The sequence below is a fragment of the Hipposideros armiger genome, unplaced genomic scaffold (assembly GCF_001890085.2).
Source record: "Hipposideros armiger isolate ML-2016 unplaced genomic scaffold, ASM189008v1 scaffold_110, whole genome shotgun sequence".
Lineage (NCBI taxonomy): Eukaryota > Metazoa > Chordata > Mammalia > Chiroptera > Hipposideridae > Hipposideros > Hipposideros armiger.
In genome coordinates this window covers 13,155-35,560 of record NW_017731460.1, presented here as the reverse complement: position 1 = coordinate 35,560, position 22,406 = coordinate 13,155, and the positions used below count along the sequence as shown (strand labels likewise).

At 47.1% G+C, this 22,406-nt stretch overlaps 1 protein-coding gene across 6 annotated transcripts in view; it reads left to right on the top strand.

Moving 5' to 3' along the window:
* PARP16 (poly(ADP-ribose) polymerase family member 16) overlaps window positions 1-22,406 on the top strand; it is a 36,733-nt gene that overhangs the window by 3,563 nt on the left and 10,764 nt on the right. For 2 of the 6 annotated variants that reach the window (XM_019647354.1, XM_019647353.1), the window contains 5 exons: window positions 8,077-8,214; window positions 11,301-11,507; window positions 14,178-14,349; window positions 15,995-16,136; window positions 17,507-18,778. In XM_019647354.1, coding sequence (XP_019502899.1) covers window positions 8,077-8,214; window positions 11,301-11,507; window positions 14,178-14,349; window positions 15,995-16,136; window positions 17,507-17,645 — 798 coding nt within the window. In that variant the 3' untranslated portion in view covers window positions 17,646-18,778. Of the gene's footprint in view, window positions 1-8,076; window positions 8,215-11,300; window positions 11,508-14,177; window positions 14,350-15,994; window positions 16,137-17,506; window positions 18,779-22,406 lie in introns of those variants that run through there. The other 4 variants (XM_019647357.1, XM_019647358.1, XM_019647355.1 and 1 more) reach the window with 3 other exon arrangements.

Genomic DNA, 22,406 nt, shown 5'->3' with positions numbered 1-22,406 from the left:
GCCCTCAAGCTTCAGGTTTGTTTTGTTTTTTCCCTAGGGAACCCCATGCCTTGGTTCTCCATTAGCCTGCAGACCCTTTCTGAGGGTGGAAAGTGAGTGGGAATGGCTCCTTTGTATCAATTCCAGCCCTTGCCACTCAAAGTGGTGTTGAGGACCAGCAGCCGCATCACTTGGGCGCTTGTTAGGAAAACAATATCAGGCCTCACCCCAAACCTACCCAATCAGGGTCTGCATTTTTTTTTTTTTAAAGATTTTTATTGGGGAATTGGGGGGATGGGAACAGACAACTTGCTGTTGTTTTTGTTCTTCAGTCTAGTTGTGGAGGACGTCGCTTCACTGGCTCAAGTTGGCACCATCATTGCGCTCTTCCCAGGTGAGGCAGATCAGTTGCCGGCTTCTGGACGGCCGCTCACTGCGGCTGCTGGCCGCTCACGCTGGCTGCTGGCTACACACGGTAGCCCATGGCAACCCACTGCCACAGGGGCTGCAGCCTACGCCGTCGCTGGCGACTCATGGCAGCCCAGCTCCAGGTCGAGCTGCTGCTCAGCATCTTAGCTGTGGAGGGCAGTGTCACTGGCCCTCATATGTGGGATCCGAACTGGGGCCCTCTGGTGTCCCAAGCCAGTTCTTAACCATCGCGCCACTCAGCCGGCCCAGGGTCTGCATTTTAACAAGTCTGAGAAGCCCTGATCTAGCCTGCCTCATTCCCATCTACTATTTCAGGGCCTAAGCTGCTGTAATTGGCTCTCCTGGTTCTGGTCTCTGGCTTGCACTCTCTAGACAAGCTTAACTGTCTGGGTTAAAAACATGAATAAGCTCCTCTATGTCCTCACCCCAGGGCAGGCCTGCCCTCCCCATATCGTCTGCCTTGTTTTCCAGGTAAACTCTCCCTCATCATTGAAGACACGGCTGGAACCTCATCTTACTCTGTACCTTCACGCCCCAGCGGTTAAGAGTCCTTCCTCTGGTTCCCTCACAATATTTTAAATTTGCTCTTGTAAATAGTACTATGGTAAACATCCTTCCACGTTAATCATTGTTTATATCTCTAGTCATTTTCTTGAGATAATTTCCAAAAGGTGAAGTTGTTGGCCCAAAGGCTAGCAGACCTTTCTAAGGAAGGCTTTTGATGCTTATTTCCAGGTGGGAAATTGAATATTGACATTTACTGGGGGAGATCATTCTTTACAAGGCTTTCAACCTGGGTTTACATTGGAATCACCTGGGAAGCTTTAAAAAATACTGCTGCCCAGGCACTGCACTGTACACCTGAAGCTGATGTAGAATAATATTAAATGTCAATTATAATTAAATATATATGTACAGCATAGGGAATATAGTTAATGGTATTGTAACAGCTAAATACGATGTCAGAGGGGTTGTAGATGTGAGGGGTGTCAATGTCTAATCATTATGTTGTTTTTGTACACCTGAAATTAATATTGAAAAAATTAAAATAAAAAAATACTGTCTGGACCCCACCCCTAGAGATTTAAATGGTCTGAGGTGGAGCCTGGGCATTGGGATTTTTTTATCTATTTGCAGAAAATGTGTAGTTTAAAATTTTTCCAATTAATTGATTTGATCATTTTCATGAGTACCCATCTGCTGGTAGTGAGGAAATGATAACAATTAGATTCCGGGGCCAGCCAAGTGGCGCGTTGGTTAAGAGCTGGCTTGGGACGCCAGAGGGCCCCGGTTCGGATCCCACATATAAGGGCCAGTGACACTGCCCTCCACAGCTAAGATGCTGAACAACAGCTAAACCTGGAGCTGGGCTGCCGTGAGTTGCCAGCAACGGCGTAGGCTGCAGCCCCTATGGCAGTGGGTTGCCACGGGCTACTGTGTGTAGCCAGCAGCCTGCATGAGCGGACGTTCAGAAGCCGGCGACTGATCTGTCTCGCCCGGGAAGAGTGCAATGATGGTGCCAACTTGGGCCAGTGAAGCAACGTCCTCCACAACTAGACTGAAGAACAAAAGGACAGCAACTTGTCTGTTCCCCTTCCCCCAATTCCCCAGCGCTGTTCCCATCCCCAAATTCCCTAATAAAAATCTTAAAAAAAAAACACCAAAAAACCAAAACAATAAAACAATTAGATTCGGCCCAGTCAATAAGTGTCCATTTAGGTACACACTTGATGTCTCAAGTGTAAATTCTCAATTCTCAGTGTCTCAGATTACCTTTTTACTTCCCTGCTCTCAAACATGGTATCTGAAGAGTGGGGGGAAATATACAGACATAAAAAGATACGGATACAGACACAGATATGATGTGATGTGACTGTCAGTGGATGTGTGGCTAGAAAGATTCCTTAGCCTAAGGGACGGTGATGTGGAGGACCTCCGGGTTGGGAATCCATCCTTCCAGAACAAACTACCTCTTGTCTTCCCAACCATCCCAGAAACACAGGCCTTTCTTCAGCAGATTGGTGAGCAGTAGAGAGGGACATTTGATTAATAATAATAGTACAGTACCTAACATTTATGTAATACTAATAGCCCTTACTACTTTCCTGGTACTGTTCTGAGCTATTTCTATGTGGAACTCATTTAATCTTTCTAACAACTCAGTGATGTAGGTTCTATTATTATCTTTGTCTCCATCAGCTAATCAGTATCTATGCTGGTGGCAGACCGTCCTCCAGCTCCCAGGTGTTGCTGGCGTGTAGCCAGGATGGAGACCCACTCCTGTAAAGGGTTCCCATGATGACTCCTTTTGTGAAGAGTTCTCCGATACAGTAGACTCTCACCCCTAATCTGTTTTGGTGACTCTGGATTTTCATACTTTGTGCAAAGCCAGGTGTACCTGTATGTAATTGCAGTGTCCACCTTTCCAGCCTTCATCTTGGCAGCCTATCAGCTCCACCTATCCCTCATTTCCTTCCAGCACATCCACCCACACACATCTAGTAATTATGGCCTTCCTAGATAAGGATTTTTTTTCAGATGTTCTTTCTTTCCTGCTGCCAGCCCTTCCCGGACAACTTTGCTTAATATCTAAACCTGAGTGTCCCCACCTTTCTTGGTGATAAGACTCACTTGTGGCAACTTCTGTAAATAGATTCCTGGGCCTCCTCCCCAGGAGATTGTGATCTGGGTGGTTGCCAAACATCCACTGGGCTGTCCTGTCACCTCCTGACTCAAAGTAAGGAGGTCATCATCTTCTCCCAGGGTCATCAGTCCTCTCTCTCCTCTGCTCTTCCCCTGCCAGTTCCCTGCCCTTGGCCTCTCGGTCACCCAAACCACCTCTTTCTTGAGAGACTTCCTTTCTTAAACCCCTGTGACTGCCCAGCACTGCCTATCATTCATGCCTTGCCTAGGCTCCCACAGCCACTTCTCCCACCGAATCTTTCCTTGTTCCCAGAGCAGAGACTGCAAAAGTGTGGTCTGTGGGATGACAGGTTTTGTTTTTCCTCTAACCTTTTAGAAATCAGGAAATTAAAAAAAAAAACACACACACACAAAAACAACATAACTTGCTGATTTCTTTTTAAAATGAAAAAAATTTGAGGCTTCGCAGCCTGGGTGGAGGTCACTCTTGGGTAGAAAACAGCTGGAATTTGGGGTTGGTGGCTGGGCCCTTTGCTAGGCCAGGGGTCCCTAGTTCAATAGTCTTCACCACTCTTGCCTAGACTTCCCCCTTACTCATTTTTATCACCTCTCTGACCCTGGGGCCATTTGAGCCTGGGACAACCGTTTGGTGTTGACAGCCTCTCTGCTAAACTTCCCTCTGGGAGTGCTTTCTCTTTGCCTCTCAAATCCTCTCATCACTCCAGGTTCCACTCCCTTCTTCCCCTTCTCTCTGCCTTCTTCCCCAACCCCCAGAAATGCCTGCCTTCCTCCTGAACACTTACTCTCCTCAATCCAGTTCTTAGTAAATGCCTTCCACTGCCATTAACTCTGGTTCATAACTCCTGTCTAGATGGAGGGTTTTCTGTCTCCTGACCCCGCTTAAAACTACACGACTTACATCTTTCCCCTTCCTTTGACAGGGTTTAGGCATAGCCAGTAGCTGTCTTGGTTGTATTATTTGGGGGGTATGGGGGACTCCAGAAATGTACTTGATTGGCTTTCCAAGCAGCCTCTTAAAGTTCTGCTAGAATTGCTCCTTTGGGCTGCAATATTTAGTCCTTTGATTTGGTAGGAGAGCATCACAGAGAATGGACCCTGGAATTGGGCTGCCTGGTTTCATGTCCATGCCTGCCACTGAAGAGCTGCATGACCCTAGGCAAGGTGCTTAACCTCTCCAAGCCTCAGTTTCCTCCCATTTAAAATAAGCTGTTTGAGGATAAAGTGAGATGCCATCTGCACAGTGTTTAGCCCAGTGATAAGGCCTCAGTAGATAGTAGCTGTTACTCTCTTGTTCTGAAGTTCGTGCTGGGGCTCTGGGATACGTAAGATGGTGTGGGCCCTCAGGAAGCGTTTGTCCCAGCCAAATTTGGTGGCTCCAGAGAGTCAAGTACCAACATAGGGTTCTGCATAGAGCACAGGGGAGCACAGAGGTCACTGGGTGGTCAGGGACAGGGGAGGTGACTGAGTAGAACGTTATGCTGGGCAGCTGCAGAAGCACAGAGAAGGAAAGACATAGGGTAGTTGAGGGGGAGCATGGGGGAAGCGAGAGGGAAGTGTGTGGCCGGAGGTGCTGTGAGACAGAGAGGCCAGACCAGATTCCCAAGGGCAGGGTTGCTGGATTTAGCAAATAAAAATATAGGCCACCTAGTTAAATTTGAATTTCAGAGAAGCAATAAATAATTTTTAAAGTGTAAGTATGCCCTAGTTATTGCATGGGCGATACTTAACACTAAAAAATTTATTAATATTTTGTTGGTTATCTGAAATTCAAATTTAACTGGGCAGACTGTATTTTATGTGGCAACCCTGCTTGTGTGCCTGGTCTCCAAAAGGGCCTGCCAAAACGCAGACAGGTTTTGGTCATAAGAGGAAAAATCCTGTTAACTTGTTGTAGCAGATTTATTTTTGAGAGCAGCCTGAAAAGTGAAATGGGACATAAGGGAGGCCAGTTGAGGGGTTAAAAGTGGGGACAAAGAGGGCAGCGCAGCAGGACACACAGGGCTCTGTCTGGGCAGGCAGCAGTGGGAGTGCCTGAGTCCTGGAAGAGGGCTGTCCCCAAGGGAACTCAGGGGAGGCCTGGGTCCAGCTTGGAGCTGGGAGGGGTCTCTCCCACTTCCCACACTAAGCCCCTGAGAGGGACCTGGCTTAGCTGACTGTCCTTTTGTAGGGCTCCCTGTGCCCAGGTCTGGACTGTTGGCAAGGGCTGCGGCTCACAGGTGGGATTTGAGAACAGGAGTGACGGGGACAGTAATGGTGGGAGAGAAGACTCAGCTCTGGCTCTGGGATAACAAGTGTGGACCAGGAGTAGAAAAGAAGGACGAGGGAGGCCACAGGCTGCTGGGGGTGTTCTTTGGATGGTGCAGGCAGCAGGCCGTGTGGGTGGCCACCTGAGGGTACACCGTTGGGAACATAGCTTCAGGCGCCTTCAGTGGCTCCATATTGCCTACAGAACAAAGCCCAGAGCCCCCAAGGGGGGTGTCCAAGGCCCTTCACAGGCTGCTCTCATCACCTCACTCCTGCTCATCCTGACGACTCCTTTCCCACACCCCAGGCTCCAGCCACACCAAACCACCTGCAGTTAATGATGACAACCATGGCGGTCCCAATAACATTAGAGTACTTAATACCTTCCTGTTGCTTTAAGCGCTGTACTTGTTTAACTTGATTAACCTGCCTGGGGATCTTGTGAAGTGGCTACTAATATTATCCCAATTATATATTTGAGGAAACTGAGACACAAGAGGTCCAACAACTCACCCAGGTCACACAGCTAGTATTGGGTATAAGAGCCCCGGTTTGGGCCCAGCCTGCCTGGGAGGATAGTCTGCACAATTAAACGCGTCCTTGACCACATGCTACACTTTTGTGCTTCTGTGCCTTTGCATCTCAAACCCACATCACACAGGAGCTCTTTTGCGAAGTCTTTCCTGGCCATCCTCTTTCCCGCCAGCTACTACCTAACAAAAGGCCCGCCTGGTCCCCTTAATAGTTTGTATCATCTTTGTTATGACAGTGAATAGGTTTAAGTCATAATTATTTACCTTTCTGCCTCCCCACTGTGTAGTACCAACACTTGTGGAGCATTTGCACACCCACGCATCCATGTTTGTTTGTTTTTTTATTGGATCCTCACTGATGTTCCACAAGGCATGGACAGATAGTTTTATTAGAAGTCTGAGGCTGTTGATTGAATCTTTGGAAATCGAGACAGGCGTAAAGCAGCCCTGAAATGTTTCTGATTTTCACCTACAGAGTTAAGAAATAAAACCACCAAGGTCAGCATCAGTGGTTCTAGAAAAATGGAAAAGAACCACTGGTATTCATGAAGTACCAACTACATCCCTAGTAAAGGTGTGTGTGGGAGTGTTGTCATAGAGAAATATAAATAAGAAGAAAAACAATGGCCATGTATAGACCAGGCCTTGAGATTCTGTTACCTTCTTTAATCTTCCCAACAACCCCGATGTGGAGATAGTGGGGTTCCTATGTTAGAGAGGAGAGCAAGGCTCAGCCAGATCAGGAGCTTTGCTTAAGGAGCAAGAATTCAAACCCAGATCTGTCTGCTCTTTCACCTGCATCCAGGAAAGAGGAGAATTAGAGAAACACAAGATGGTCCTTGGCCTCTGGGAGTCTTGACCATCCTGGGAAGCGAGTATTGGAGATGAGTGCCTTAGGGGTTTAGAGAAGAGAGGGGTGCCTGGGTTGGTAGAAGTGGGGGAAGGGGCATTCTAGGGGCCTGAATGAACAAAGCTTGGAGGTGGTACAACCCAAGGCATGTTCCCAGATGGCACCAGTCTACGGTGGTGGTTTATTTTTTTATCTTTTATTTTTTATTGGGGAACAGTGTGTTTTTCCAGGACCCATCAGCTCCAAGTCGAGTAGTTGTTTCAATCTAGTTGTGGAGGGCGCAGCTCAGCGGCCCATGTGGGGATGGAACCGGCAACTTTGGTGTTGTGAGCACTGCGCTCTAACCACCTGAGCTAACCGGCCGCCCCTACGGTGGTGTTTTAAATGCCATGCTGGAGAGATTGGGCTACTAGTCATAACTTCTGAGCAAAAGCTATAGATATCTTGGAGCTACTGTTAGTCCTTTATCAGATATCCTGGCACCACGTGTGTGTTGGAATTCAGATTCTGTCTGATTTTACAAAGGTAATAATGTGGTGCAATGACATAGTGAACTGACCAACTCGGATGACTATCGCAAGCCACATGGGCATGAGCCTAAGTCAGAAGTCCTTGCAGCAGTCCCCAGAGGTCCAGGAGCTAGCCGTTGCCCTTGAGAGTGACAGCTCATGTATAAGGAGAGGAGGTTCACGTCGAGTGGGGACAGGAACTGTTATGGCCTAATGAAGCCCCATGGATTACAGAGACTAACTAGTCTCCCTTGTTAGAATGCCATAGACATAACTGCCAGGGTCCTCACAAAAAGTCCATACTCAGGGAGACCCCAAACCATGGATTCTCCACTTTCAGTTTCTCCTAGTCCAGATGCAGCTTACCATTCTGGGTCATTTTTACCATAAGAAGTGTTGCCTGGTTACGTATATAGTTGCCATACTACCTTCATCCAGTCTCCAGGGGAACAGGCTGACAGGAAGTTAACTGAAGGTCATTTTCTTATGCTTTGTTAACCCTTTTACCCACCCGTGTATATACCATGTATTTGGTAACACCTCCAGCCAGGTGGCACCTATATTCAGACATTAATATTCCTGCAGCAAAATGCATCAATAGTAACACGAAATGGGATAAATAAAGATTAAACGAACCTCACATCAGCTCAGGTCAGGTTTTGTACTAAATGAGTTACAAAACAACCTTTCAGTGTTCGGAGCGTTTGGAGTTGGCTGATTATTTGGAAAGGGGATGAGAGACCTTTGCATTTCCCTCCTCTTAGAAAATTGACATGAAAGAAGTGCACGTCGCCTGCCTGACCACTAGAGGGCCCCAGGTTCTCATTTTGTTCGGGCTCCTTGCTAATGGAGGTTTTCCTCGGTTCAGCTTGCAGATACCAGCAAGTTACCCAACCTGAAAGAACTTCTCCAGTCCTCCAGAGACAAAGACAAATGGGCCTGGGACCTGGTGAGCTGGATTTTGTCCTCAAAGGTCCTGACCATCCACAGTGCAGGGAAGTCAGAGGTGAGACTTTGCTCTGTAGGATCGCAGGTTCTAAGGACCTCATGCTGCCAGAACGACCTGGGCAGTTGTTGCAAATGTGGATTCCTGCCCCTTGCCCCCCAGAGATTCTGATTCTGTGCCTGGAGTGGGGCCCAGGAACTTGCACACTGGCCCTACTAGCTATGTGACAATAAACAGGCTTCTTGCTGCATTTCAGTACCTCAGTTTTCTCATCTATAAAGTGTGGATATGAATATCAGGTATACTTCCTGATACTTCCATCAGGGAAATCGCTGTGAGACTTGAATGAATTTTCGCTTTTAGAACAATGCCTAAGGGCACATGCTAAGGGCGCAGTAAATGTTGGGTATCACAAGCACGCCAGGTAATTCTGATAAGGGTAGACCCCTGACCACACCTTTAGAAACATTGGCCTAGTCCAGCTGTTAGAAAACAGAGAGGCAGAACCCAAAGAAATGGAAAAACCTCAGGCTTTGGGTTCAAATCCCACTTTCACCCACAATTGAGTCTCCTGTTTCCTATTTGTAAATTGAGAATATTAATAGTTATCTCAGAGGGGAGCTATGATAGAAAGTGTGTCATCCCAGCACAGTTTTTGGCATAGACCAGACATTCCAAATTTGGTGCCCCTTGCCTAGCCGGATCTCCCAGGACAAGCTGGGGTGACAAGGACCAGAGTGTGGGATGGCAGATCCTCAGTCTGTTGCTCTTTCCTCTGAGCAGCAGTAGGGGTTTATCTGTACTGTTCTTCTCTTAATTTTAATTTAAGATTATTCAATTTTATAAGCTCCTGCTAAAGACAAAAATCCTTCTTAAGTGGCACAATATTTGGTGTCTAGGGACATCCATCTGTGTGGGATGGTAAGTAACATAAGGAGCCCAGGAGCGGGAGTCAGGAGATCCCTATTCAGATCCAGGATGGGCTGTTAACTCCTAGATGATCTCTGGGTTTCACTTTTGTCTTCTGTTGACTTGAGATTTATTAATTCCTCATATGGGCATCACGCGCCTACTAGATATTGGGTGCTGTAGGTGAAGTAGATGAGGCAATGGCTCCTTGACTTTTGATTATGGATGAGTTCACTTCCATTAAAATATGGAGTGTTGGCACCCAGGATTATCAGCTGTTTATTGTGCCCAAGCAAGGACATTAAGGCTACCACGTGTCATCATTTTATAAAAGCATGTTTTAACACAAAAAAGGAGGATGGTCCTGACGGCAGAATAAAGGACAGTTCTTCCAAAGATCATGGATCATGGCAACCTTATAGCAATATAAATACCGATAAAAACCAGATATACGGAGGGTGCCAAAAAAAAATGTATACACATTTTAAGAGATTTATCTATGTATTACTTTTTATTATTTTTATTTTTTTATTTTTTATTTTTATTTTTTTAAAGTTGCAGAAAAAGGAGTTTATTAAAAGAAGAAATACATTTCAAGGAAACAGAAGCAGGCCCGAACAGTAGTAAAGAATGGCTCAAGGGCCATTATTAGAAAAGAAAGTACACTGCAAAGAGTTTGGAGCAGGCCCGAGAAGAGGCAAGGCTCAAAACGCTTATGTATTACTTTTTAAAGTTGAATTGAATTATGATAGCAATGCAAAGCATGACATTTGCTCAAAAGATGGCGTTAATTAAATGAATGCTAGCATCATCATGCGACAGGCAGGACAGTCAAAGAAAATGGTGGAAGCACAGTTGTCATTTGAGGAGCACAAGACCATTTTGAAGTGGTATTTGAAATTTGAGAATGTTGTGGAAGTATGACAACAACAGAGGCGTGAGTATGCAACAGAACCTCCAACACGCCTAACAATTGCACACATTCGTGATAAGTTTGAGATGCATGGTACTGTGTGTGATGTTCACAAGGGAAGATCCAGGAGGCCTCGTGCAGCAACAAGTCCTGCTTCTTCTGCTATGGTGTTGGAATAGTTTCACGCTCACCGCAGAAGTCTACCAAACAAAGTTCGCTGTAATCAGAAGTGTCTGGACGCTGATGGCAACCACTTTGAGCACCTCTTGTAATTGCAGAAGTCAAATGTGACTTGTATTTATCTTTTGTTATCAGTATATATTACAATTTTAATACAGTTTTCCTTTCTTAAAATGTGTATACATGTTTTTAGCACCTCTGTATATCTATTACATTGCCCTTATTTTTCTCGTTTAATCACAACCCAGAGAAAACTTTGCCACAGACTGGCTTTGGACTATGACTTGCTGTTTGGAAATAACTGAAATAATGTGATCTTTGCCCTGAAGAGGATTATTATCCCTTAGGAAGGAACTTACTCTTCTGTATCAATTAGCTTTTGCTGTGTAACAAGTCATCCCCAAAACCCTGTGGCTTAAAACAACACTGACTGCGTCTCATGATTCTGTGGGTTGGTTGGGTGGTTCCCCTGGCTTGCCTGGGGCTGGATGATCTAGGGTAGCCTCACTTCCATGTCTGGGGCTTCAGGTGGATGGCTGCTGTGCTTGGGGCCTTCTTCTACAAGACTCCCATCCTTCTGAAGCCTAGAGGGCTTATTGACATGGCATTGAAGTTTGAAGGGTTCCCAGCAGCCAACAAGGAAGGGGAAGCCCTTTTCAAGTCTGTTTGCCATGTTTACCAAGGTCCCGTTGGCCAAGGCAAGTCACATGGCCAATCCCAGATTCAAGGGGCGGAGAAATAGATTTTGGTGGAATTCTGCCTGCAAAGTCACATTGCAGAGGGGCGGGAGGAAAAATATGTGGCCATTTTTGCCATTTATCACACCTTTCTACCTCCTGAGATTATTGTAAAGATGGGATACAGGAAATAGATGTGACAGTGTTATGAAAATTAGAAGTGATCTCTATTTAGAAGGAGCAATGCATACTTTTCAGCCTGTTGTAGGGAAAAAAATTATTAGAGGGAAGCAGTTTTGAGTTATAAGCTCTGAGCTTATGTATAAATTGATGTCTTTATTCTTAAGAAACCAGTTGTTCTCATGAACAGCGTCTGTAGTACTTAAGCCCAAGGCTTTAGGAGGCCATTTTGGCAGCACATTTAGCAGTTTCCCAACTAAAACTGTGACTCCCTTTATGTTTTCAAGTTTGAAAAGATCCAAAAGCTGACTGGTGCCCCTCACACTCCTGTCCCCATGCCGGACTTCCTCTTTGAAATCGAGTACTCCGACCCTGCGAATGCCAAATTTTATGAGACCAAAGGAGAAAGAGACCTAATCTACGCCTTCCACGGGAGCCGTCTAGAAAACTTCCATTCCATCATCCACAATGGCCTGCATTGCCACCTGAACAAGGTGGGGCCTAAGCCTGCTGACATTTGGGGGGTGGGAGGGGGTCAGAGCTGGTGGGAGTGGGGAGGGGTAGGTTCACTAAGGCCTTGCCACTCAAAGTGTGGTCCACAGACCAGCAGCATCACCTGGGAGGCTATGAAAATGCAGAATCCTGGGCCTACCCTGGGCCTTCTGAATCAGAATCTGCATTTTAACAAGATCTCCAGGTGATTCCTATACCAATTACAGTTTGAGAAGCATTGATTTAAAGATGGTTCCCAACCTTGGCTGCACATTTAGAATTATTTGGAGAGCTTTTAAAAATCCCAATGCCTGACTATATCTCAGACCAATTAGATCAGAATCTCAGGGAGTGGGCCCCAGATAGCAGCATGCTTTAAAAGCTCACCAGGTGATCCCAGTGTGTGGCCAACCTTCGCTGCTCAGCATGGTCCCTGAACCAGTGGCATCTGTGTCACCTGAGAGCTTGTTGGATAAGTGGAATCTCAGGGCCCACCCCAGGTCACCTGATGAGAAATCGCACTCTAACGTGCTTCATATGCATGTTAAAGTTTGAGAAGCACTTCTCTAGGGGTCACTCCAACTGAGTCGGCCCTTGGAGAAATTGAGGGATGCACCAAGGAGAGGTCCTCTTTTTTAGGAGTCAAAACAGCGTCAACCACCTCTTCTTTGCCAGCACTTGTTTGCTACTCAATGAAATGGAGGAGGAAGAGTATAGACAGTAACCCAAAAAGACCACCTTAGCAGCTCTGTGGCCCTGGGAAAATTGACTTAAACTCTCTGGGCCTCAATGTCCTCATCTGTAAAATAGGACGCCATTAACCCACCTTCTGGTTTGCTGAGATGATTGAAACAGCTCCTGTATACAAAGGGCTCTTTCTGTGCTAAGCACCAAGGACACTGTTTTTTTAGGCTGATGGAGAGGGAATCTGGGGTGGTTGGAGTCCTGCAGCCTTCCCCAAGTCGTGGCAGCATCTCCCTTGTCGAGGGGCTGGCTCCCTGAGCCACCGGCTGAGATGTGGCTGGAGAGACTTCTCAACACTGCTGCAGCTGATTAGTGCAGTTGAGTTTCATTGAGGATGACGGGCTTGTTTACACTGGCTCTCAGCTGATTATTCCAGGCTACTGGAATCCAGGGCCTCCGTTTCACACCAAAGCCGGCCTGGAGAAGTTGCCTGCAGTTTAGTCTTCTACACCAAACCTTCGTTTCAGTGCTCTGAGAGTTTGCTGCTTAGCAGCATCTCATCAGAGTCCTAAGTTTCCCACTCTTACGCACCTCTGCTCATTGCTGCCTTGCTCGAGGCTCTCAAGTCTAGGGAAGGGCGTACACATAGTAGGCATAAGCGGAGAATGGATGTGGGTCTGATCAGAGGACATCCAGTGTCCTTGGAGAAGGTCTGTGTCAGCTTTTGAGACATGGGAACTCTGTCTAACCCAGCAAGGGGTTTCTCAAAGGCCAAGTAAAGGCTTGTTTCATTTCCCCTAAGCTTCACTAAACTGGCTTAGAATTGTGGAAGTCTAGGGTCATCAAAAGGACTTTTCTCAGTTCCCAAGCATAGGATGTTCAGTGAGCTGTTTGAGGCCACTCATCATCTTGAGAAACTGCTGCTGTGGCCCAAGAATAGCAATTGACTTTCAACTTGCATGTCAAATTCCATCCATTGGTAGCAGCTAACTGGAATGTTGCGTTGAGAAGGATTCTGAGTCTGTGTGAATGAGTGCCATGATGGATATTTTTATGTTGGCCACCATAGCTGATTACTGATGTCTACCATGGGCAAAGAATGTGTTTGCTGTGCCTGCTGTAACCTCCACTTGAGGTATTTTGCCTGAGATCCTGCCCCCTCACCTGGCATGCTTCCTCATGGAGGGCACCAGGTTAGCACCTACCACCAGGGAGCTGCTTCCTAGATTTTTGGACATTTTTGTTGGTCAGCACCAATATACAAGGGTGAAACTTACCCTGCCCCTCTTCTAGGCCTGCCTTATTCAGTTACTGCCTCTGGTCTGAGAGATTCATTTCTTTTCTAAGTAATGACTAAGGCTGCTTCCCCCTTCAGGTGGGATCCCCCTCCCGGTACATAAGGGTGTGTGACTTTGCTTCTGCAAGCCTGTCAGTGTAACCATACATTCATGTAACAGGAATTACTATATATATATACACTATGTTATAAGAGCCTGTGATGGAGTGCTCACTGCTCTCATGTACCAGGTGTCCTGCTCGATGCCTTATACACACGACTTCATTGAATCTTCATCTACCATCTTATGAAGGAGATACTGTTATCACCATTTTGTAAATTTAGAAACTGAGGCCCAGAGAGTTTATAGAACTTGCCAGCTTGTTCAAGGTATGGCAGGATTCAAACTCAGGTCTGTTTAATACCTGTGTTTTTCTCACTCAACCTTGACCACAAGAACTAGTAGTTTGCCTGGCTAGTTGGCTACATCCACAATCAGTTAAACTGTCATCAGATAGAAATGTATTTAGTAATAACCATATGATGATGTCATAGGATTTTTTGATCTTATGCCTTTTGCTGAGGGGAAAAAAAAAAGAGGCTTGAAAATTTTGTGTTTACAACTCTGTTGAAGAAAGACCTGTGACGTCTTGCTGTGCCGTTCTCCATTCACCAAGCCCTGTTTCTTTTCTTTTGACTTCTGCCATTCCAGACATCCTTGTTTGGGGAAGGGACCTACCTCACCAGTGACTTGAGCCTGGCCCTCATTTATAGCCCCCATGGCCATGGGTGGCAGCGCAGCCTCCTTGGCCCCATCCTCAGCTGCGTGGCTGTGTGTGAGGTCATTGACCATCCAGATGTGAAGTGCCAAACCAAGAAGAAGGGTGAGTGAGGGAGTACTCGGCCCAGACCTGGGCTGTAGGTCTCTGGGTGTACAGGTTCTTGCAGTTGGCCCAGTTGTTGGATGGAGCACCTATTCATTGCATACTAAGGGATGGGCTGAGTCCAGGGCAATGTAGGACAGGGGCCTGCCTTCAAGGAGTGAGCAGTCTCCTTATCGATTGAATACACAATGGAAAAGATATTTACTACAAGGCAGTGAGTAGAGAGTGCCAGTTGAGGGCACTCTCTAATGGGGTCCATGGGGCAGCTCAAAGAAAAGAGCAAGCATGGTGGGTCCAAGTGCTCAGGGAAAGCTTTGGGGAGGAGGTGAGATTTGATAGATGAAAACAAATGTGTGAGGCCAGAGTGTGGGCTCCTTGAAGGCAGGAACTGGGTCTCATTCACTCTTGGACACCTGGTGGCAACAAGGAGCCTGGTCTGTACTTGACATTCAGTAAATATTTGCCAAACGGAAGCTAAAGATGTGTGTCCAGACCTGTCCCTCTAGAGCAGCGGTTCTCAACCTGTGGGTCGCGACCCCTTTGGGGGTCGAATGACCTTTTCACAGGGGTCGCCTAAGACCATCGGAAAACAAAAAAGATATTTACATTACGATTCATAACAGTAGCAAAATTACAGTTATAGAGTAGCAACGAAAATAATTTTATGGTTGGGGGTCACCACAACATTAAGGGGTCGTGGTATTAGAAAGGTTGAGAACTGCTGCTCTAGAGTACTCTGGTGTGTGCTGGAGCCCCCTGGAGGGCGTGAGAGGCAACTGAGGCCATCGACAGTAAATCCCCCGCTCTCCTGGGAGCACAAGACTAGCTAGCCACCTCAGTCTACTCCCCTGATATGTCCCTTAGATTATTTGTCCTGTCCCCGCTGCTGTTTTGCCCACGAAGGCAAAAGAGTTACAGAACTGTCATTCTAGTCTCCTGAACTGGCCTGTTGGTTCCACTGAGAAAAGGAAAATTGAGAAAACTGTCTGTTCCTGGCCTCTAATGTAAAACAACTGGAATCCTGAGAAACGGGCCCAGGTCTGACGCAGCCTCCCAAACCAGACAGCATGAGTATTTGCATTTATAATTCTTAGGAATTTTGCAAACCGTGACATTAAACATCAAAACAAAACCTTGCAACGTCTGCTGTCACACAGCTTTGGCCTTCTGTTAAATTGCTAAATCTTTTTCATGTTATTAAAAGAAAAGTTTTGTTTTTGTTTATTTGTTTTTTTTAAACAAGCCTTGGTACAGAAGGTAGAAGATGTGTTCTAAGAAGCTCCAATCCAGAATAGATAATTTAAAATGTTTGCTGAGACTTGTCTAAGATCAAGTCCTGTACTTCGTCCCAGATTGGTTTTTTTTTTTTTTGTTAGATGGACACCAATCTGCTGCTTTCCTCACTCAGTTAAGTTTTTGCCCCCCTTGTATCTGTTTTATTTTTTTACTCCTTTTTTCCTCTTCCTGTCTGTCGATTCTCCTTTCAGTGTGCTTCATGTACACATATAGGCCCATTCCTCAGCCTGCGGGGGCGTCTCCAGCCCCAGGACCAGGAGGCCTGACTCTTTTATATTCATAATTGGCTTCTTTTATTATTGTATTCCACTCCCCCCTCCACAAAGCTGTACTTTACTCTCCCATTCAGATTCCAAGGAGCTAGATCGCAGGAGAGCAAGAATCAAGCACAGCGAAGGGGGCGACATCCCTCCAAAGTACTTCGTGGTCACCAATAACCAGCTCCTGCGAGTGAAGTACCTGCTGGTGTACTCACAGAAGCAGCCCAAGAGGTAAGGAGGACGGTCCCTGTGTGAGGACAACTAAAGGTTGTTTTCAAAGTGTTGAGTTCCTAGTTATCATCACCCTCTTTCCTAGCCTTAGGCCTCACCTGTGTGTAAAGTTTATAAAGCACCGTGCTAGACATGGTGAGGAGCGAGGATAAGGTTGAACAAGATGTGGTCCTCGCCCTCAGAGGATTGTATATTCTAGTGAAGAAGATAGAAAGAGATTCGTAAACACAAATAACAGGAGGGACTTGACTGAAGCCAAATTGGCTGCCCCAGCCGTGAAGCCCCACAGCCACCTTGGCTCCTGATTTCGGTCTGAAACCCACTGATGAGGTTAAGCTGAGAGGCAGGATGGTGACTGGACTCAGGCTGGGATTGTGTGCTGCCCAGCTTGGTCACTCCCCCTGGTGGCTGTTGAACTGCCATCTTCTCCTCGCTGGACCTGAGATGCTTCGTTTTCATCTCTAAAGTGAGGATGTTGAACCCAACAGCAGACGAGGCCTTCTGGCTCTCAGAGCATTGGTGGATGCCTCATCCCATCTCAGCGGTGTGGTAGGGGGGGTGTGTACAGGGTTTTCCAGGGCCAGGGGTCACTTTCAGATCTTGTCACATTGTTGGGGTCTATGATAGAGCTTCGCATGGGGATGAGCAGCAGGTGAGCAGGTAAGACAGGAAAGGGGATTACTTTTAATACTTTCTATTCCTGCTTGTACACACCAGTAGTTTCCATGCTTCAGGATTTCATAAATCAGTAAAATCCCATCTCCCCACTCTCCAAATTTGGGGAATTTGTATAGCGTTCTGGAGGACATTACCCTTTGGTTTAAAATCATCTGGCTTTTTGTACTTGAAAATTCCATTCCTTCCCACTTCTCCCTGGAGTGTCTCTTTGTGCACAGTTGGACAGTTTAGATCATCTCCCAGCGGACCAAAGAGGATTTCCCCACCAGCCATGAAGTGATAACTGTATGTGTCTAAACGTGAAAAGACTTTTGCTAAATAACCTGCCACCTGCTGCCATCTGGGCAAACACCTCGAGCGAGGTCACTCTTCTAGATACCAAAGTTCTGCTTAAGAAAAGACAGGGTAGAGAAGTTTCAAAAGGAGCAGCTATAAAAGAGAAGATCAGGATGAGCTCATTGCATAGCTGTCTTTGTACATTTAGAACATGTTTTGGTGAAAGGCGCCTTGGTGCCAGGGCAAACAGCCTCAGATTTCTTGAGCAGAGGAGAACGCACGAAGCTTCATTTCATGGCTCGATTCAGAGGATGAAATTCATCATTGCGTCTTCTTCGAGCCAGAAGTTGTTGCATACACTTAAAAAAAAAATGTTTTTCTCTTTTTGCCAACATCACTCTTCTTTCCCCCTGAAGCAGGGCTTCGAGCCAGCTGTCCTGGTTTTCCAGCCATTGGTTTACAGTCATGATATCCCTGTATCTGCTGCTGCTGCTCATAGTGAGTGTCATCAACTCCTCAGCTTTCCAACACTTTTGGAATCGTGTGAAGAGATAATCTTTCTGGGCCTGGTATGGGGGCCACCTCAGCCATGTGCCTTATGACAACTTGTTCTGTACCTCCTGTACCCCATGTCCAGCCAGGTTGAGCCTGGCAGCCAGCTGGGGAACCACAGGACAATTTTCATGTGCCATAAATGTATCAATTGCCTTTGATGATGCTCCCAGCCACACTCCGGCCAACGGGGACCACTGGTTCCTCACTCGTAGGTTTTGGGGAGCCCTCCTGTCTGCTCCTTCCTAAACAGTCCTAGGGAGTTGGCTTTTCCATCAGGGCCAAAGGAAAAAGTCTTACTGCATTTAAAAACAAAGTGTCCAAGCTGTCAGCGGTGTGTTTACAATCGCTGCTGGCGGACGTTGGCCTTTCTCTAATGCCTTCTGGAAGGTGGAAAATGTGTAGTGGGGACGATAAATCACTAGGCGGTTGCCTTGTTTTGACTTGAGACACTCAAGAGGAACAGTCATGTTTCTCATAAAAATCGGTGGGACCGTTTTTGAATTCCATCAGCCTTTGTCTATGAGTACAAAACATTTTTAGTTTTCTCAAATCAACAAACAGCCGCCTGCTACAGCCATAACCCCCATGCCCTACCATGGATGAGAAAGAAAGGAGTCAGAGACCTGATTAAAAAATGCAAACTTAACAATGAGCAACTTAAGTTGTCTTTTTCAAAAAATTCCCAGCTGCTGATTATAGCTGCTGGCCTGCCTCCTGATCTTGTTCTCATGAAGCTGCCTTGATTACGGCCTGCTAGCCCCAAGTGCTACGCTATAGGCCCTCTGTCGCTGCAGGCCTTCGGACAGAGGCGTGCCTCAGTGTGCTACAGATGTGCGTGGGCTGAGCCTCCTTCAGAGGGGTTGCAGGTCTTTGGGACTCAGCCTGGGCTTTATGTGTGCAGGAAAAGCCTCTGGCTGCCTAGAGAGCCATGGTTCTACTTCCTGTACTCTCTGCCCCTCCTTCCTGCCCCATTTCAGCCATAACGGAGCCCTGTCTGATTTGGGGGGAGCTTTCTATCAAGAAGGGGGAAAGTAATTTTTCTATACTTTGTGAAGTTGTGAAAAAGCCATTATCATGGTTTTTACATTGAATATTGGAACATTTCAAAAATAATAAAAGTATTTTCCTAATTACCAGGTCGCCTTTGTGACTGCTTTCAGCCTCAGCGTGAGTCTGCCATGTATGCCCTTTTGCTAAAAATCTTATCCTCTTTTTCCTTCCTTGTTTGAGGTGGCCGTTTGCTGGAAAGCACTTATCACCAGGATATCTAGTCGGTGTTGCAGTTCTAGTCATGCTATACCATATATGAGGACCGACTGTATGCTAGACACTAGAAATAGGGTGGGATCAAGGTCAAAATGCCCCTGTCCTCACTGACCTGACAGTCTGGCAAGGTGGGCAGATGGATAAACATTCTCAGGAATGAGGTTGGCATTATATAGTATTATTATAAAAGAGTTTTAGAAAATAGTTGGTAAAGAGTCTTAACATGGCCTGGAAGTATGGAAGTGACACATAATAGCACTGCCAGGCGCCTTATATGATTCCTTTAATCCTCATGACAGATAAGAAATTGAAGTCCCAGGGCTGGCCGAGTGGCTCAGTTGGTTAAGACCTTGCTCAAGAGTGCGAGCTCTGAGCAAAAGGGTTGCCTGTTCGATTCCCACATGGGCCCAAGCTGAGCTGCCACTGAGCTGCCAACAGGTGGCACGATGGCTCATCTAAAAAAAAACAAAAAAAAAAAAACAGGAAAGAAATTGAAGTCCCAGAGAATTTAAATAGCTCGCCTAAGGTTACTTGGCTAGGAAGTGGCAGAGCTGGGAGTTGAACCTAGCAGACTGGTTTCAGTCTCAAAACCATCATGCTCTACAATCCCCCAGGCTCCCAGAAAAGGTGATGTTCAACTGAAACTTGAAAGAGCCATCAGTATTAGGCTAAGAGATGAAGGAAGAGTATTGCAGACAGTTGGAACAGCACATGCAAAGACCTAGAGTTCTCAGTGGAGAAGCTAAAAGCAGGAGGGTTATAGGAAGAGGCTGTGGTGAGAAATGGGGCTGAAGAGGTGGGCAGGCACCAGATCATAAAGATCTTACATGCTGTGGGCTGGGGAAGACATTAGGTCTAAAACAAGGACTTTATATGATCAAATGTGGTGTTCTGAAAAGTCACTCAGGCTGGTGGGTGGTTGGAGATTGGATTTAGGATTATTTTAGGAGATTAAACAAACTGATATAATGGGGCTGGCCGAGTGGCTTGTTGGTTAAGAGTTGGCTTGGGAGTGCGAACTCTGAGCAACAGGGTCGCCGGTTAGATTCCCGGCCCGGGCTGAGCTGCTGCTGAGCTGCCAACAGGTGGCAGGATGGCTCAGCTTAAAAAAAAAAAAAGTTGGCTTGGGAGCGCGAGCTCTGAGCAGCAGGGCCGCTGGTTCGGATCCCACATGGGCCAGTAACGCTGTGTCCTCTACAGCTAAGATGGTAAACAACAGCTCGACCTGGAGATGGGCTGCCGTGGGTGGCTGGTGACCACGTAGGCTGCAGTGGGCTGCCGTGAGCAGCTGACAGCTGCCGTGAGCTGCCATGAGCAGCAGGTTTGCTGACAAACCCCCACTGGGCCAAGAGCTTCAGCGGGCAGCCGATGGAAAAGGAGACCAGATGGTGGTTCAGTTGGAACCACCTCACATCAGAGCCCCAGCTGCCTTGGTCTTGTGAAAGCAACACCATCAATCCTCTGTCACTAATGTCATTGTCGGGGGTACAGCTTTGGGAGGGGTGGCAAGTGGACCTCCACAGGTGAGGTATCTGCTTCTGAGAAGTGCTAAGAATGCCATGAGTTGTCAGTTTCCACCACAAAGGGAAAGGGTTTTATCCTGTGGGCTTTTGGATAAGTGTACATGTGTGTGAGAGAGACATGGAGTAGGGATGTGGTTCACTGTTGTTTCTGATTAATTCATTTCATTAAACACTTGATCGTCTTCCAAACCAGGAGTGGATGGGGAGTTTGTGATTTAAAGAGCCCAATTCAGATAGTTTTCTTTAGAACATGGCCCCATGCATCTGAGCCCATTCCGGCAGCTAAGCCCAGGAGGTTTGTGTTGGCTTGGAACCAGCAGCACTCACCCTCCCTGTTGCCAGGGTGATTCTCGGGTGGGGAGTGGGACTCGATTCAGTTCCTCTCACACACAAAACAAACCCAGAACCATGGCCCTCCCTAAGTCCCCTTTGCAGCCCCCACCCATCTCCCCACTCCTCTCATCTCCACCCTGCCCCACCTCATGAGTTTTCCATCTCTTGGCCTTTGTTTGTTTCTGCTTTTGTCAGTCTCTTTCCTCTGGATGGGTTTCTATTTATTTCCGAACTGTCTGGGGCTGTGCACCATGGAGACAGTGTCCCTGGCTGCCCCTAGCCCTGATCTGGTTAGAATAAGCCCCTCTCCTTTGCATGCATCTCCAACTTGACATTAGGAACATCCAAAACAAATCACGACATTCTGAAGCAAGATAGAAACCACCATCTCCACCTCCTCCTGCTTGCATTTTTATCCACCTGGAAAGGGTTTTTAGCAAATTTCCAGTGTTCCACTGCAGTGTCTATATAGTGCAGCCCTGAGAAGGAGAAACAACATTTATTGAATGCCTACTGTATACCAGCTACTGGGCTAGGCTTTACTTGGTGTTAAAAATCTGGTGGTGGGGCTGGCCGAGTGGCTCAGTTAGTTAAGAGCTTGCCCAAGAGTGCAAGCTCTCAGCAACAGGGTTGCTGGTTCGATTCCCACGTGGGCCAGTGACGCTGCGCCCTGAGCTGAGCTGCTGCTGAGCTGCCAACAGGTGGCAGGATGACTCAGCTGGTGAGAGCACATGCTCCTAACAACAAGGCTGCCGGTTTGAATGGTGGGCTCCACTCTCCCGCAGCTAAGAACTGGACTTGGCACCTTGAGCTGAGCTGCCACCCTGGGGGCTCAGCGGATAGAGGGTGTGCTCTTAACAACGGGGCTGCTGGTTCGACTCCCGCATGGGATGGTGGTTACACCCACCTGCAACTAATTGAACACAGCGGCACGATTGGACTTGGAGCTGAGCTTGCTGCGCCCTTCACAACTAAGATTTAAGGACAACAACTTGGCTGTTCCCCTTCCCCGATTCCCCAACACTGTTTCCCTCTCCCAATTCCCCAGTAAAATCAAGAAAAAAAAAATCTGGTGGTGAAGGTGATGTTTCCTGCATTAAAATTCAACCGCAGGGCCAGCTGAGTGGCTTGTTGGTCAAGACTTGGCTTGGGATGCCAGCTCTGAGCAGCAGGGCCCTGGTTCGGATCCCACATGAGGGCCAGTGACGCTGTGTACTCTACAGTTAAGATGGTGAACGACAGCTAGACTTGGAGCTGGGCTGCTGTGAGTCTCCGGCTGCGGTGTAGGCTGCAGTGGGGCTGCAGTGGGCTGCTGTAAGCCAGCATGAGTGGCCGGCAGCCAGCATGAGCTGCCGTGAGCCTCCGTGAGTGGCAGTCCAATGGCCAGCGAGCGACTGCCTCAGCCGGAAAGAGCGCAATGATCATAATACCAACATGGGCCAGTGAAGTGACGTCCTTCACAACTAGACTGAGGAACAAAAGGACAGCAACTTGTCTGTTCCCCTTCCCCGATTCCCCAATGCTTTTCCCCTCCTCAAATTCCCCAATAAAATCTTAAAAAAAAAAATTAACTATAAATTGTTGAAGGGCAGGGCCCATGGTTGGTATCTAAAATACAGTGTATCTAGGGCCGGCCGAG